Below are 18,270 nucleotides of genomic sequence, written 5' to 3'. Positions count from 1 at the left end.
AGCGATTATCAACAAGCAATTCGTATCGTAGATGCAGGTCGTATAAACCGACAGGCGCACACTATACCCCGATCGCTTCCCATACCGTCTACACCTCGTGTTCTCATTAGGGCCCCAGCCCATGAGGCGCTCAGCGGGAACGCACAGGCGTATGCTCTATCTCGAGAACTCAGCTAACGGGCGGAGCACCCTCCTCAGCATGCCACTTCCTCTGACACTCCCCAAGGCACTCATTTACGCCTTGTTACGTACACGGACATCCTCCAGCATTATCGGCTCGAACAGTGTCTATACCCCCTGCACACGGGGAACTATCCCGCTGTGAGGCCGTTCATTGGCGCAGAATACAAACAGGAACCTTTCTAAACCCATGGCTACATAGCAAACTTTTCCCAAATCGTATTGCACCTACGTGCAAACACTGCTCACAACCGGCCATAGTCATTCACATGAAGTGGACGTGTACACGACACAACGCAGAGAATTCAGCTACAGTGGATGCGTGGGAGTCCCTCCTGCGTACTACCAAGGTCACCCAACAGCGCCAGCTCATTTTTCGCGCATTGGAGGCCGCAGAGTCCCAAGTGATCCCTGCTGACCTTCTCTAAGCAGTGCAACCAGTCTTCCGGCTGGTTCCCCTATTTTGGGAGTAAATAAAGAGCTTATCATCGTCATCGTGCGAACAGAAGAAAAAATTAGAGAAGAAAAAGAAGAGGGAGTGAACGACGCACGTCGCCGCAGCCGTCGTCCACCACCAAAGCGGTCACGGGTGCAATGACGGCCTACAACAGATACAAATACGGTGACAGGCTAGCCACCGCCGCAAGCGGCAATGACCTACCAACCCCAGTTTCCGCGATGTCAGTGTGCACGTAAAGATCCCAAGTAGCCGAAATTAATCCGGAGTCGTCAACTACGTCACCCCTTTCTCTCCTCCCGCTTTCACTGTCACCTTCCTTCCTTCCCTTACGGCGCGGTTATAGTAATAATAATTGGTTCACAGAAAAGGAAAGGCAGTGTGTCACACTTGTTCCGTAGACACCTGAACGGTGTCGCAAGGGAAGGGAGTAAAGTGGGAACTAAAGCGAAAAGAGAGTGTCACGCGTTCGGTAATCACCGAAGGTTATCACCGAGACAGGACAAAAGGGGGGGGGGGGGTTGGTTTCGATGCCCGGGGTAGCCGGTAAGCAAACGTGGAGAATGAGACGAAGACGCGTTCACTTGAAACAACAATAAAAAGACGTTTATAGGCTCAGAACGAGGAATACACAAAACATTTAGAGGGCAGCAATTCACATTCTAAAAGGGAACGACATGAGTGAAGAAACAATCTAATTAAATACTTCGAATTACGTATACTGGGTCATGCCTTTCCGGGATGGAATTAACAATTCAATAACAGCAAGGGAAAGAAAGTTCAGAGCAGTTTCGAACATACAATTGACCTGGAAGCGCGGCGGCAGTCCATCACTGAGACGACGCAGACGGGAGGCACTCGAAGGCGACAGTCCTTCCGGTGCAGCTTGCGGTCTGAGGATGCGGTGCCGGCGGCGGCGCTTGGGTACCCCCCGGGAGCACGCGGCAGCTCGGGTTTCCTTCTTCGGGAGCGAACTGGGCGGACTGACTTTGGGGCCTAGGCGGCTCCTTTTTAAACCCTTGTCGACGACGCCTTGTGCGCAGGGTCGGAGTCCGAAACAAAAGACACACATAGAGCGCACAAAGTAGTTCACTAACAGAGGAAGGCACACGTAGACACACCACACTTTACCACTGCATGGCAGCCATCTTAAGTTTCAAAAACATAACGCACAAAAAACAACAGTCACGTAGGCCCCCAACATCGTTTCTTCTGGGGGTCACATTGCCAAGGAAAAAAGAATATACGGATATACAAAGGAAGCTCTATACTTTGGACGTAGTAGGGGTGACTTTGAGTGGGGAACGTACGACACAGGCAGCACGTACAGAACCAAAGATGCGAAAGTCATTATGGGACTGGACCTAAAAAGGGGCTTCGACAACGTCAAGCACGAAGCCATCTTGGAAGGGCTCCAGCAGGCAGGAATAGGGCTAAAAACTTATCGCTATGTCAGAAATTTCTTAACGGACCGCACGGCGGTTATAACTTTCCAGGAAATACAATCTGGGGTGATCAGGCTAGGTAACAGGGGGACACCTCAGGGATCGGTACTGTCACCCACCCTTTTCAACATGGCCTTGAGAGGGCTCCCGAAGGAATTGCGAAAAATTGGGAATTACAACTTAAATTACAGCCTGTACGCGGACGACATCAATCTCTGGATCAACAGAGGGAGCGACGCAGAGATCAATGAAACGCTGCAGGCGGCAGCAGATGTCATCTCTAAGTACGCGGCGGACAGAGGACTTAAATGTGTTAAATGTGCGCCTGAAAAATCAGAAATCTTCGTGTATAATGACAAGACACTCAGGAACAAACCTCCCTCTGACCCACAGGTGTACGTGGAAGGAAGGGAGATACCAAAAGTAGAGACAATACGAATATTGGGACTCCACTTACAAACACACGGAAGGAACACGATCACCATTAAAAAGTTAGAAAACCACGCGACCCAGACATTAAACCTCATCAGGAGGGTCTCACGTAACGGAGGCGGCCTCAAGGAAAAAAACCTCCTGAGATTGGTACAAGCCTTCGTCATTAGCAGAGTGGGCTACACCACGCCATATCTGAACCTAAAGGCAGATGAGAGGAGAAAGATAGACGCGCTCATCAGAAAATGCGTTAAAAAGGCCCTGGCCTCCCCACATGTACATCGACGGAGCAGCTACTGGCCCTAGGACTGCACAATACGATTTCAGAAATCACGGAAACGGTTAAAACCTCGCAACTTGAAAGACTCAGCACGACGCGAGTGGGAAGAGCTACGCTAAGTAACCTTGGAATAGCCACAGACAGGGGGCAAAAGGAAAGGGTTGACATTAACAGGAAAATCAGGGCGCACCTAAGAATCCCTCCCCTACCCAAAAACATGCACCCTGAGTTTAATAGGGAAAGGCGACAGAAAAGGGCGGAAGCGATAGAAACAATATATCGGAGCAAACCCCCAAATGAAGTTGCCTACGTAGATGCGGCAGGAAACAGACACAGTCGATACATGACTATAGCGGCGGTAGATGGGGGAGGCACCCTCATCACGGTGGCTATCATACTAGGGAAAGAAACCGAGATAGCGGAGGAAGCTGCGATAGCGATCGCTTGCGTTGGCACCAAAGCTAGATATATTGTTAGCGACAGTAAAACTGCAATCCAAAATTTCAGTAGGGGGAGGGTAAACCCCCTCACCACCAAAATTTTAACACAACGAGTGATTGATAGGACGATCAACATCATCTGGACCCCGGCGCACGAATCTGTCAGCGGTAACGAGACGGCCCACAGTGCAGCTCGAGATCTCTACCTCCGAGCTGCACAGGATGGCTCGGCTCAGGCAGAACATAATAGAGAAGGGCGATTAATCTCGTATCAAGACATTACAGAACACTACAGGCAATGCCGGAGGCGTTTCCCCCCACCAAACACGGCGTTAAATAGAGGTCAGGCAATGGCGTGGAGACGCCTGCAGACTGGAGTATACCCAAACCCAGTACTAAATAAACATATCTGATCGGACTGCGAGGACGATAAATGTAAAAATGGTGGGGCGAGAGGAACCCTCGACCATATAATTTGGGAGTGCGCTTACACCCCAGGCAGGGCGCAAAACATTAGCAGTAGGGAAGCCTGGGAAACCTTATTGCGAAGCTCGGACCCTGAGCTCCAACTCACCGCCGTCCAACTGGCAGCAGAGGCCGCCGGCGAAACCAAACCGGCCAGCATCTAATGCGACCATCCCGTGCGGCTGGGCTGCTAAGTCCCCTCCCCCTTACAGGGGGGTGAGACAGAGCGGCCCAGGCGGTGTGGTCCTTCTTTGTTGGACAATAAAAGTTTTCAACAACAACAACAACAACTGCTCGAGCATGGAAAGAGTTGTAGCTAACACAGGGAAAGCTACACTGTTCCGAGGCAACGTGCACGTACGCGTTCTTGCGCGCTCGACTGGTGGTCACATACACAGGTCCCGTGAACATATGGGGTTTACGGAACAACAATTCCGCGTGTGTATAAATGCAACATGGGCAAATTAATGGATGCCGCCCATTCTGTGACAGAGAGAAAGGGGTGCTGGGTTGTGAAGAACCCCGGACTAATTTCAACCATCGGGGGACCTTTAACGTATACTGACACCGCACAGGATTTTTTTTTTTTACTTTCAGTTTTTCAAGGTCAAATTTGTTTCCATGCTGACTGCTTAAGAACCTGGCGTAGTGAACCTTTCGCTTCAAAAACGTTTGAGATCGCTGCGGCAACCCCAAGGAGGTTATATACAACTTCTGGAGTGGATGCGGTGCATAAAAAGTGAAGCCGGCGTCCGCCGTCTTGCAAGGGGCAAGAACGCGGTATCGCCAAGGGGCCCTTCCACATATGACGTTCCATTTGCGGCTCTGCACTACTTTGCACTTGTCCTCAACTTAAGTAGAACTCTCTTGGTTAGCCTCCACGTTTCAGCCCCATAGGTGAGTACAGGAAAGATGCAACTGTTGTATACTTTCCTCTTGAGCGATACCGGTATGCTGCTAGTCATAATCTGCGAGTGCTTGCCAAATGCGCTCCATCCCAATCGTATTCTTCTTGTTATTTCCTTTTCGTGGTCCGGATCTGCAGTTACTACCTGTCCTAAGTAGACATATTCGCCTACTACTTACAGTATTTCGCTACCTAATGTAAACTGCTGTTCCTTCCCGAGGCTGTTGAACATTACCTTAGTCTTCTGCATATTGATTTTCAAGCCTACCTTTCTACTTTTGCTGTCTAGGTCATCAATCATTATTTGCAGTTCATCCCCCGAGTTGCTTAGCAAGGCAATGTCATCAGCAAATCGCAGATTACTGAGGTATTCTCCATCTACCCTTATCCCTAACTGCTCCCATTCCAAGTCTCTGAATACTTCCTCTAAACAAGCTGTGAATAGTACTGGGGAGATTGTGTCTCCTTGCCTAACACCTTTCTTTATGGGAATTTTCTTACTTTCTTTATGCAGAACTATGGTTGCTGTGCAGCCACTATATATATCTTCCAGCAATTTCACGTACGGCTCGTCTACGTGAAATTGCTGGAAGGTATATATAGTGGCTGGAATGAATATATAGGGGCTGCACTTGTCTGGATATTTCAACGCTCTTTTGGATTGCATGGGATAAAGCTTCAGCTAAAAACGTTCTGAAAAAAAAAATGTATAGATTAATGAGCAGCATTATTGGATCCTATGGCACAGCACATTGAACAGTGTGTTAAATGGGCTGTGTTGATTATCTCGAGTATGAGAGCCTCAATAGCTTATGCCCCGTTTCTGGATTGAGTGACAACCAATGGGTAGCTCAGGGAGATCCAATCCAAGACGGCATCCTGTCACAACTGGCACTTGCAAGTCTGGGGCGCCATATTCTGCTCGGCGACGCGCAACCCTCCAAGGTCATTAAGAATATATGCACCTCGGAGTATGGGGAATGGCGCTGTTGGGATCATGAAGGGCCTCTTAACGCCATCACGCCAAAAGCTTTCTTTTTTCTTTTTATTGTTCTCTAATGATCGGCAATCATACGCAAACACTGCTTGGGTTACGAGTACAAAGCAATCAGAATTAGACTAGAACTGTATTCACTGGAATTAATAAGATTTAGAATAGAGTATAAATTTGATAGGAATTGAGACTGCAAGGAGATGCTATTTATTGCATTTTGTTTCCATCAATATGTTTGTCCATTTTACGTTTTTGGGCGTAAGCCACCTTGAACTAACTGTATTCTTATTTTTTTTTTCAGTTCGACGTGTATTCCAAAACATGGGCCATGGACCCAACTCCGCTGGTGAAGAACCTGCAGGCATGTATTCGTATCGGGTTATGCGAGGTCGCCGTTGCCGCGTATGTTAGATCACTATGAATCGCAGCGTAGTGGACAGGTGTCGCTGCAGTAGCACTGACAGAGGTTAGCGAAGCAGCGACATTCATCAGATGTAGCTCGCCATTTCTGTTGGGAAATATTATATTTCCAGAATAGTTGGCGACGATTGCGCCGCAAGTTATATATTTGGATACTTCAGGGCCCGTGTGGGCATTGCAGAAGCGAATGAAATACATGAAAAATATATAACACAGCAAGTGCTGCAATTTTGAAAAAATAAGAACGACATCAATAAGGCGGTGAATTACAGGTTACTGCAAATAACTGTTTTTCAGTAGTTTATCTGAACAAAACAGTGTCGGTAATTGCGGCGATTGAGGAGGCAGGTCGTTCCATTCGTCGTTTGTCTGAGGAAACGATGAGTAAAAATATGTGTTGTGCGACAAAAATGGATACCTAATCTGGTAGTGTTTTGTGTACGAATTGAAATGCACGTAGGTTTAGGAACAAGTGCTTCTGTGGTGATAAATTTTCTGAGAGTTAAGAGAGTGACGTTTCTTCGCAAGGAATAAAGTGGAAGGTTCAAAGTAGCTTTCATGACTGATATATTGGGCAAACGCAAGTACTTATGAGGTATGAATCGAGCGCTGTAGGTTTCCACCTACTCCAATTTTTTTGTGAGATACTCAAGACCAGGATCCAACACTTAACATGCATATTTCAATTTCGGGCATACGAGTGATTTATAGAGTGTATAGTACAGTAGTACTAGGACATAGTGCAACAGTACAACTAGAACATAGTACAATAGTACAGCATTGCAACAGTACAGCAAGAGGTTGCATAGAGAAATTACACCTTAAATATGTAAACATGCGAGTGGCATTGCTGCAAATGAAGTTTATGTATGTTTCTGGGACAGACTGTTGGTTGTGTAAGCAGCAAGGTATATTTACGATGTTACCTATGCTATGGAAATTCCTCCTATCTGCCATTGTTAAAACCACCAGTGGAAGCAGGAGATGTGTTCAGATAAATTCGCATTGTTTTGCACTTATTAGGAATAATCATAATTGTAAAACAGCGCGAACAACGGTAGACAAGTACGAGAAAGACAAGGGACGGGCGCTGACTCTGAACTAAGTTTTTAATGCCAAAACTTGGCGCCTTTAAAGGAAAGACAGTATATTCTACGTCACACTGAAGTCGATAAACCCAAACCAAAAGGCAGAGACACGTGCGACACTTAAAGGTCACCAATAAAAGCTATCTCTTTGTCATTTAGAGTGACAGATGGTTTGCTTATACATTTTGAGTCTTGACTGATATGGAAGGGTTCCATATCGCGGGAAATAATGAAAGCCTTCCAAATTTCCAGGTGCGTTATCATTCTTTAATGCACAGGCGCAATCAAACACGTAGGAAAGCGCAATTCTGCTAATGCGTTACGGATTACAGAACACAAGCACTTATAATTATACAGCGAGAAACGTGACATGTCTGCTTCAGGCAGTTGCCGAGAAGAGCGAGTAGCCCCGTCGCTATACTGAGCGCTCTCGCTGGGCACAACCAAGCTTTGCACAAGTGAAACCGCAGCCGGCACATCACACGCGCCTAGTTTTTATCATACAACGGGCGAGAGTGAGGGTGCGAAGTTGATGGGTCACTAAATGGTGTCCTTCTTCCTGGTGCGACAGCGGTGGCGATGTTGCTGATCGAACCCGCTGCCTCAAACGCCGCCTCTGGCGGTTTACCCGCGTCTTCAGCAGCTTCTTCCGCCTCGACGACGTCCATGCGCACCGCAAAGTCGCTCGCCGCTACACGCCCGATAGCCGACGCGTAGGCACGGACGCAGTCCGCATTCGCGTGTCCATAGTGCCTGCACTTGGAGACCTGGCCACTTTACAGTCACGGCGAAGGTGGCCTGTTCCACCGCAACGCAGGTACTGCATATGCCTCCCGGGCACCACCACGAGGGCCAACTAGCCAGCCACTCGAACCTAATGGTGTAGGTCATCGACCTTCATACCTGGCTTCAGTTTTAGCAGCACAGTCCTCGTAGTGGATCTTTTCTCCTTCATGTCCATAACGCGCCGACGTTCTCGAGTCACCTCGGTCACGACGCCAAACGCCGCGAAAGCAGTGCGGATGTCCTCGTCGAGAACGCCGTCCAGCATCCAATGCAGACGCAGTTTAACTTGCTGTCCTTCTGGGTCAATGACGATGCAGCGCCGTCCCTTGACCTCGATCTCCTTAAGGGCAGCCAGTTCCTTTGCCACTTCCGGGCTGCTGAAGGTCACAGCCTACACATGATTAATCTGGTACGCCCCCAAAACCACGACGTCGGGGAGCACAGCAACATTGGCCAGGGCGTCTCTGAAGCCTTCGACCCTGTAGGGTCTAACACGCACGTCGCCGTGCAAAAAAAAACCGCGTTTAAAACAACACGTCCTGTGGGCAGGGTAGGCATAACAATCTCATATTCCTTGTCTTCTCCACTGGTGAACCTGACCGGCTCTTCGGTAAGCGCTACTAGTGTGGACGTAATTTGCGCTGAACACGGAGCTGTAGCACAAACCTTGAAGGAAAAAAGTGCGACGAAGCTTCGAAACTGACAAGCGCAGCAGCGAGGACACTATATTGCTGGTAACTAAATCTTATTTGCATGTAAACATTTCGGGAAGCGTTGCGATGACCGAGGGCTCGGTTTGTTTATACGCAGTGCAAGAAGGAGCGCAAAAGGTTGAGAAACATGTAAAGTTGAGTGCATTACAAGCGCTCTGTTTTTTTTTTCACCCTTTATGGGCCCATCGCTCGGTAAATTACTCTCTTCGTCGTTTTATTTATTCCGGCTGCGGCCGTCATTGCGAGTACGCTGTTGCCATGTTGGCCCTTGAGGGATGCGACACCGCGGGTCGCGCCGGCTCGCTAGCTATCACGGAGTCTCCGCTTACGTCATAGCGTGCGTCAATCAACTCCGACTACGTAGTCGGAGGGAACAGTTTGAATTCGACCGGCGGGAACAAGAAAAAACCTCAACTTCTTATCGCAATATCTCAGCAATTATTCGATTTTTTGCTGCCGGATATGCGGCGACAGTGTCACCAAATGTAGTTTATTAGATTGTCATAGCATCTTTGGGTGTCTTTAGTGTCCTTTAAAGAGCCAAAGTGACATCGGCTATGAGGGATTATCTAGTAGCTGGCCTCAGTGTTGCTAACCACCTGGGGTTGGTGTTTAACGACTCAAATTCCAAAGCAGAGGAGCACCTTGCGAAACGGCAGGGACTGAACACCCGGCTCTCGAACTCAGCAGGTGAACGCCGTACCCCTGACGCACATGGCACCGCGACGGAGGTTTAACAGCAAAAAAAGTAGAAGAGGAAGGTACTCAAGCAGCTCGATCGTGTGCACACAAGACACGGAGTGGCCTTTCAAAAAGTGCATTCTGATAGGCAGCAGTCTGCGCTCGCATGCTTCTGTAGCTGCGGATTCCAAACAGAAATGGGATTATACGATTTCTTAGCGTTTTGATTAACTTGTATTGAAGGCAGTAGCCTGTTTTGCTTTGACGTGGAGCTTAGACAGCACCAATTCGTTTGAGATGCCATGCGTCAAAGAATTTCAAGCGCCGATGACTGGCTGACGATGTCCTTATCCAGTATGGCATACTCAATGTGGACAAGTTTTTTGTTTTTTTTCATGGGGCGTGGGATGATAACCTGTCCACATTTTTTTTGCAAGAGGCAGATAAGTAATCAAAAGCGCCCCATAACCTGGGAACCAATGAAAACACGCTTGTAAACGCTGCCCGCGTGCACGTAAATCACTGCGTGCTGGCACCCGACGCGAACACGCATCCACACTGAGAGGGTGTCGCAAGGTGGCGATTCATCTCGAGACCAATAATGTGAATGGTCCGACTGGTCGCAGGTGAGGAACAACTAGCGAATGAAATGGGGGGCAGTTCAAAAAACGGAATTGTGCGCAATTTTGTGTGTCATGATAAGTCAGTCACAGATTCCCCAATACTCGAGAGATTTCACTGATAACGTCTTGTAGTGCTTTGAAGGGGAAAACTGGTGATCATACCGGTTAAAAATGAATCTGATAGCTTTTTTGTTCTGCACCGACTCAAGTTTATCTTTGTCAGGCACAAAATGAGGTGACCACGCGACTGACTCCGACGCGTATTCAAACAAGGGCCTGGAGAAGGCTCTATATGGGGTTAGTTTGCATTCTTTAGTGTCCCCTTTTATTGTTAGCAGCGTATCTTTTGCAATGATTTCGCTCACATAGTGTCAATATAATTGCGCTATTTTTGGTAGCGAGGAATATTACATCAAAGTAATTTGTGGTCATTTTGTAATTTGAGTTCCGCATTTCCTCAACTGAATTGTAAAAGTTGCTTTTTATTCTTAAAGGTCATTCTCACCGTTTTCGGGAAGTGGATGTCCTGCTCCAATTATAGAAAGAGTAAAATACGTCGTTCATGAAAACCTGTTCATTACCACTTTAAGCAGTCGAATATAGAACACAATCATTAACGTATAACCGAAGCTTAACAGATGTGCTAGAAACAACATGGATGACATCCTCAATGCATATTATGAATAAAAGCGGTCCAAGAACAGACCCCTGAGGACACCCGAGGAAATATGAACCGGTAATGACTACTTTTGATTGTTGCTAACAAAGTGAGTCATCAGTACACATAATCTGCGATCCATTGAAGTAATTTCCCACCATAGGTGCCAGAGAGAAAAATGCGGAGTTTGGTAACAGTTTATGTTGGCATACTTTGTCGAAGCTTTGGAATAGTGAGCGAAAATGGTGTCGACCTGCTCAAGATTGTTAAGTGATGAGGCAATATTCTGCGTGAATTACTGAGTAAAAGTAGAAAAACTGGCGCGGAAACCATGCTGATGCTCTGAAAGAATATCTTTGTAAATTCTGAATAATGGGCTTATTTATGATATGCTCTAGAAGATTGCAACAGGTTGATACCAAAGAAATTGGCCTGTAATTGGAAATTATTAACTTATTGCCTGATTTTGAAAAAGGAAAAATACAAGCGACCTTCCAAATTCGTGGGACTGGTTAGACAACGTGCACACCATTTGGAACACCTCTTGAAAACCATGTTAGGGATACTCTCCGAACCTGGATCAAAGACGTCGGGCGACACAGTAGACACTGTCGACGCCGGTCTTTAAACGAGATATCGTGAGCGAATGAGTATATTATGTAAAGCAGACCCGCTCCTGCCCTTCGCGCACTCGGGCGCCGACGAGCAGTTTCTATGAATAGACGCCGGCATAACCTCCGTTGACGACGCAAACCGAGCTAAGCTCGGTTTGCGATAACCGCGGTTAGTGATGTAACCATGGTTTCGTTGCAACACTTGGTTGGCTAGCCACTGTTTCGGGTTTCCTGTAACCGCTGTTAGGGCTGCCCGCCTGGCATCTCAATGTGATCGCTACAAGTGTGGCATGACGTCATTGTTCTTAGTTCCGATAAATTAGTTCCGATAAAGTATGATTTTGGCCAAAGTAGCAGTGGAAGCCTCAAAAAAGGTCAGCTTTAGTTTTGGTGTGGTCTGAGGTAGGGTATTTTTGCTGGTGAAGATGGGAGCGAGGGGAATAAGCACCGCGGGTTCTTTGCTGGTTGCACTTGCATAAGGCGCTGAGTGGAAGAGTGAACCGTGGCTGAACTCCTGCAGAGAAGTGTCCGCCACTGTTGGCTCTGAATTGCTTCTCTGTGCTTCCAGGCCATGACAGGCACCGTGGAATCCTACACCAAGGAAGCTGTGTCCATCGAGAGAGCCGTGGACGGCCTCGACCTCAATCTGGGCGTCGTTAGCAGGTGAGCGGCCATTCGAGAGGACTACCAGCGGCATTTCGTTCAGGGGTGGAGGGGGGGGGGGTACGAAATTTGAGCCATCACTAATCTTATCGGACTGGTTTCACCCTGGTGCTCGTGGATCTTAAATGGCCTTAAAGGTGTCCGTGAGCTCTGCGTTCCATCTCAGTCCGAGCCGGCGTTTCTGCACATATGTGAAACCAAGAGACTATCGTTATGAGAAGTAACTGAAAATGCAATATTCTCGACCACAGGCATCAAAGATGCGCTGCAGATTCGCTGCAGATTCACTGAAATTACGGGCAAAGAGAAATAACAGCACACGACCAATCCATATTTGTGCGAACAGCATGCAACGAATAATTACACAGTGCTAACAGCATAGACAACAACAAAACAGCACACCGCATGCCGGCAAAGTGCACCGCAGCGACAATTACAACACGGCAGTTACTGAACGGCGACGCAGGGAAAAGCACTGCACAGAAAAAATAATAGCGCGGACGGTACTGTTCAGCGCTGTGATTGGAATTAATTGGCATAGTGACACTCACGAGAAGTAAAGCGCAACCCACACTAAATAGTTATTTTAATATACATTAGATTAGATTAGCTGTAAGGTACAGTGTTTAAGAAAACACCTTTCCTGTGTGCTACGTGCACTCTTCTTGTAACAACCTTTAGTTTATCGAACAGTTGTTAAACTGGGCCGCTATCATCGCTGATCTGGTTTTTATATTACGTCGGTTTGGCTGGAGTAACCCAGAAAAATCGAGGCGAGCTAGAACTGCATAACCTCTGGTTCTGCTAAACGCACTCTTTAAGCAACGCTGCACCGTAGTGCACTGCGTTGTCATTGTGCTGTGTTCTTGGCGTGTGGTTTTATTTCCTTTCGTGTGCTGTGCTGTTTCTCGCCACCTTGGTATTTACGTTTTCTGTTATGCCGGCAGCCTGTTTTATGCGAGACATAGTGGCACATTATCTTTTAAGAGTGCACATTGTTGGGAGAGTCGATCGCACAGGCTTAAGCAATGGAACAGCGCAAATTAAGACACAGGCGGGAAGAGCAGAAGGACGGGACCCTTGTGATCTTCTCGTCCGTGCCGTTATTTGCGCACCTCCACTGCTTAAACTTTGTTGTGTGCTCTCCTTCCATGAAGCCTATTCGTTACATATAATGAAAATTGCTTACAGCGAACGTAGATAAGGATGCAGGAAGAGCGGCAGGCACAGGAGACAAAGGGGCATGCACAAACACACTCGTCTACGAGAGCGCTAAACAACTTTCATGTGCCATACATAAAAAACATCTGCCAATAGTTCAAGTGAATTTGCACCATACCTTCGCCACGCGAACAGAAAGCTTTCGATTCAGGTTCCTTTTGCATGCTTTGCTGACTATCTAGGGTAGATGGCGCACTAAAACACGATAAACTAGTGCGAGATTCGAGTGTGAGAGTCGTAGCCCCGGTGCTTCTGCCGTACCTTCCCTTATGGAAGAGTTGACGGCGCTACCACCACGCATCAAACGATTGTGTGCCCGTGACTGGGAAAGAAAGTGGCAGAAATGTTTCGGCTGCTCACGCAAATTTTCCGGTCCCGAGCACATTCCGCCTGCTTCCTGCTTGTGCATCAGTATAGCACGCATTTGCCTCTTTACGCTAAACATGCAACCGGTAACAGCTGTAGCGCTGTTGCTTTCTACGTTGTCACCATAACAGCCAGATGCTCTAGCATACCGGTGAGGTACTATTGTAGACGTATACCAGTTGACCGGACGCCTCAACGCATGCGAAGTGGCCACACGTTGCCCCTCCCTTGCCACTACGCGAGTGCAGAGTGTGTTCGGTAAACCTGTATACGTCTACTCCAGAACCTCTCAGGAGTGCTAAATCTCTTTAATATAGAATTCTGCGCGTTATTTATGAAGTCCTCGATGATAATGATATCAGCTGTGTGGATGACAAATTCGTTAAACAGTGCACGCTGCTATTCTTGCTTTTCATGCACGTTAACGCGTATATAACACTATAAAAACACCAGGAGATGATAACAGCGTATCGTAAGAGCGCTCATCAACAGCAGGAAATATCCAATTACCAAAGTTTTATGGAGACAGCTTCTGCCAAGCCAGCCGGTCTCAAAAGCAATGTTGTTCGCCTTTGTGTATCCGATCTATTTTATGACGTTGTTTTAAGAACGGCTAAGCGAACGAAAACCCGGTGGTATTTGGATAATCGGCATTTTGAAAAAGCAGGAAAAGAAATTGAAAGAATTTGGCTGAAATTTTATTATCTTGTAAAAACGGTGTTGCGTAAGATTTTCTCTTCAGTTGCCTAGGTTGGTGCAGCAGGCTATGTTAATACAGATGTTAGTCATCAAACAAATATCGTTTTACGGCGAGTTGTATCTCACGCTCCTCCTCCTATCTACAACCTCGTAATGCTCACTGTGCTGCGCTAAAGGGAGCGCTACATTGTGTTGAATAATGTTGCTGGTGGCTTCTCCACAAGTAAGCAAGACAGTGCTTTGTTTAAGGTAGCGGCGGTGTTTTCGGGTTACAGAAAGCAAGCACTGATACGAAGGCTACTCTTCTGCGCTCATGCAAGAGCGTTTTTCGTGGAGTCCCTATTGGCGCCACATAGCACATCATTTATTCCGCCGACGACACATTGTGGCGGCAACTATCAGCAGTAGCCTCCGAATCTCTGCTTTCGCATTAAAACTTTTCATACTTAAGGCATTGCACATGATTTTAAACAGTGACGGCCCGAACAAATCAGCTTTGTAGAGATGCAGTGCAAAAGAAACCAGGGCCTAAGAAAAGACATATAGAAGAAAGAACAAGCGCTCAACTTCCAACTGAACTTTTGTTCAAATGCCGATCACAATCTATAAAAACAAGACCATGACGTGTTCAGTTACCAATTGCTGCCATTGCATATCACATCCAGCAGCAGCAAAATGTCCGTTACCTTTATCACTGAAGGCGAGATAGAAGCACTCAGCCGGAGGGTACGACCCCAAAAGCGAAAACAAAATAGCGGAGGTGTGGGCAGAAGAAAACTTATGTCATAGCTAAAGCAGTCAGAGAAAATAAACAACCAACAAACCGTAACAACAAGTGACAAAAACAGCAGCAGTAGCTAAAACCGTCAGGCAACAGCCTAGTCATTAAAATAAAAAACGTCAGTGTCAGTATAAATGGATTGTTACGTAAAGCCATAAAAAATTAAAATCACTTATTGCCTTTGCTCAGGAAAGTGATTGCATACTAACGCACCATTTACCACGCCTAGAATAAGTGATGTTTCGATCACCTCTCTTTGACGCTTGTCTTTCGCGATGTCAGAGCACGTTAAAGAGCGCTGTTAAAATTTCCGAAGGCATCCACTCTAGCGTCTCTCAAAGCCCGAGTCGCTTTGAGACGTTAAACCCCATAAACCGAACCACATCTAGTCTTTTGCGCGCTACAAAGGCTCCCACTGACTCGCGCTACAAAGGCTCACACTGAAACTCGCATTTTAGATCACAGGCAGGATCGCATACACATTCTTTCCAAGATGCCCGCCGGCATTATTGCTGACGCACAGTCTGTCCACCCTCACTCTCTCGTTCACAAGTCGTGCCATCTGCCCAATATTTTCGTAGACAAGATACTGCATTCGCTGGACAGCTGGCACCGAGCAGAAAAGAGCACATTGACGTTGTAGCGCTTTGAAAGTTTCTTTGCATCGGTCGATGACATAACATTTTTCGCTTGGCTGCCACCCGGCCATCGCTACAGTTTTTGCCCTCCCACGTTACACTGCCAGGGTCTGCCATTATGTTTTTAATAGCGTCAACTTTCATCCATTCTGTGGTTAGCCAAAACGCTGCGTGTCCAATCGTGTGAGCTCTTGTGGCTAAAAACAGCCCTAACGCGAGAGAAAGGATAAAAGGACGGAGACACAACTGCATCATGTCTCCCCTCTCTATCACTTTTTTCGTGTTAGCGCTGTTTTAGCCACATGTGATCATGCACCAACCAGCCCAACTTTACACAATGTGTCAGCTCTAGTTCGAAATTGTGATTGGTTTTCTGTCACCGTGTCTAAGCGCAAGAGCCCACGGACAACCCAAGATCACTGACAATGTTTGTTCATTGCCAGCAATGGCAATTACCCTGTTTTATTTATTAGGGCGAACGCCTTTACTAAGGCTCATCGTTGTCGTCAGCAAAAGTTTCACGCTTTTGCCATCCAATAGATACTAAGAAAATAAATAAATCTTGTCTCCAACCGGGGAATCGAAGCTCCATCTCGTGTATCCCCAGCCCATCGCTTTACCACTGTTCCACGCCCCGGGACGTGAAACACTCTTCATAATTCCCCTTGTCAATAGTGAGAATGATAGCGAGATTCCGCGAGTGACAGATACTGCGCCTTTCCTTTATGCAGACGAATTATAGAACGACGGTGAACTTTAATGCATTCAATAAAATGCTAGTTTTGTTCGACAAGGGGCGCGCGATGTCATGACGTCACAAGACGATTCATGCATGCAATATCATGTTTTAGTCGAACCATTACGTCCTGCATGCACAAGTGTAGTCGAACCCCGACCATCTCATGCGGCCACAAGTCGTCGTGCTCCATGAAGCACGTTAATCTCGTCTGGACTACGTGCTCCAGCAACTTCTCTACGCATGAGGTTGGGGCAACTGGTCTCAAATTTTCCAATTGCGAGGGTTTGCAAGGTTTTGGGTATTAGTGCTATGTTTGCGGTTTTACATTGATCTGGCAACCGGCTCGTTTTCATATCTTTTCCAATGAATTCCGTTAAAAGACTAATGTAGTCAGCGTCCTTAGCATTTTATTAGTGATACCATCGGGGACCGGGGCTGATTCAGGTTTCAGTCTTACAATTTCCGCCCTCAACTCTGCCTCCGTGATGGGACGTCAAGTGCCTCGTTGGGCGCCCCATCGTAGCTCGGGAGGGGGGAACGCTGGTTGTCCACAACGTACGTTTTTGCTTATTCCTAAACGCCGCACCGTCTCATTCAAATGCGTGTCTGAATTTTGCCAATCTTATTCCCGATTGAGTTTTTTTAATTTGTTGGGTTCAGCAGATGCCGGAGCATACCGACATCTTGGAGAGTTTCATGCCTCCCTCCATTTCGTCGCATCTGCTGAACCAGTTTTGTTCGCACAATTTGATCGCGTAGCTTTCAATTTCCTTGTTATGCCTCGCGATCCGTCTTCTAAGATTCTTGTTTCACTTTTGCTTTTTCCGCCTACATTCCATGCTTTGTTTAGCATCCACATGTGTAGCAGTCGGCTATCCGCTATACAAGGAACATTGTCTCCTACCAGCGCCTTTGTCGCCTCCCCAACGTGGTGTTTGAGTGCATCCGTCCATTCCTCAATGTTCCCAATCCGTTTTAATTGCGTGGTTGCCCTGATTTCTCTAAATTGATCTCATTACGTACCGGCCGGCTGGCGCGCTGTGCATCTTGACGTCTTCTTTGAGAACCGAAACGACAATCAAATGGTCGCTGCCATAATTTTGCTCCGCATTTTGCCAGTCTAAACCCTGTAAGTTTTTTTAAAAATGTCTGGTATGGAGATGTTCCCGCGCATACGCTGTTGCCCATTCTCGTTGGATGACCGGGATCCACATGGAGAGTAAGACCTAGCTCGTGCGTGTCCTCCAATAGCTGCCTACCTTTAGTGTCCTGTATAGCGTAGCCCCATTCTTGATGTCTGGCGTTTAAGTCACTAACGATCACCAAGGGATTATTCCCGGCCGCCTTTGCGCAAAAAGGTCCTCAATCTCATTTTCTTTTACGTGGGTGAGCTATAAATGTTAAAAATAGGTGGGGTCCTTCTTTCTGCCCGTTAATATCTCGAGATATGTTTTCGATATCCCTCGAATTCAAATAGTGTTCTGCCACCGTTACGTTGCGCTTTACAAAGGTGGCCACTATCGATATCTCGCCTCTTTCGCTATTGAACACCTGGTATCACAATCGTTTGGCTCCCTTCCCTGTTTCCTGATGTTACGCCACGCCCTACCTGGACATAAATACCAGAGAAAAACAGAAATTATACTGTCTGATCTGAAGATGCGTTTAGAAGGCACTAGGACTGGCCATGGGTACCTCGAGCGAACGACTGCTCGAGCTTCGGGGTGGGTACCACGTGGGCAGAAGGGCGGAGGCAGTGCGAGCCTACCAGTTAGAGAGACTAAGCACGACCGAGATGAGCAGGGTGATCCTTGCAAAACTAGGACTCGACCCAGACTGAGGAATCGACAAAAAGTCACAATTAGTAGGGAAAGCACCAACGCCTTGGTGTCCCCCCCCCCCTTTTCCTAGAAACATGCATCCAGAATTTAATATTGAAAGAAGGGCAAAACGAGCCGAAGCTCTAGAGCGATGGTTCAA

The 18,270-nt window shown here is 47.2% G+C and overlaps 1 protein-coding gene across 1 annotated transcript in view; it reads left to right on the top strand.

The window, feature by feature from the left end:
- LOC146194329 (uncharacterized) overlaps positions 1-18,270 on the top strand; it is a 327,933-nt gene that overhangs the window by 243,207 nt on the left and 66,456 nt on the right. Inside the window, exons 31-32 of the mRNA XM_084597350.1 lie at positions 5,902-5,961; positions 11,752-11,846. Coding sequence (XP_084453476.1) covers positions 5,902-5,961; positions 11,752-11,846 — 155 coding nt within the window. The remainder of the gene's footprint in view (positions 1-5,901; positions 5,962-11,751; positions 11,847-18,270) is intronic.

This window comes from Amblyomma maculatum, chromosome 3 (genome assembly GCF_055883805.1).
Source record: "Amblyomma maculatum isolate TAMU_Amacu chromosome 3, ASM5588380v1, whole genome shotgun sequence".
Classification (NCBI taxonomy): Eukaryota; Metazoa; Arthropoda; class Arachnida; order Ixodida; family Ixodidae; genus Amblyomma; species Amblyomma maculatum.
Note: the sequence above shows the minus strand (reverse complement) of the source record. Positions and strands in the feature narration are given on the sequence as shown.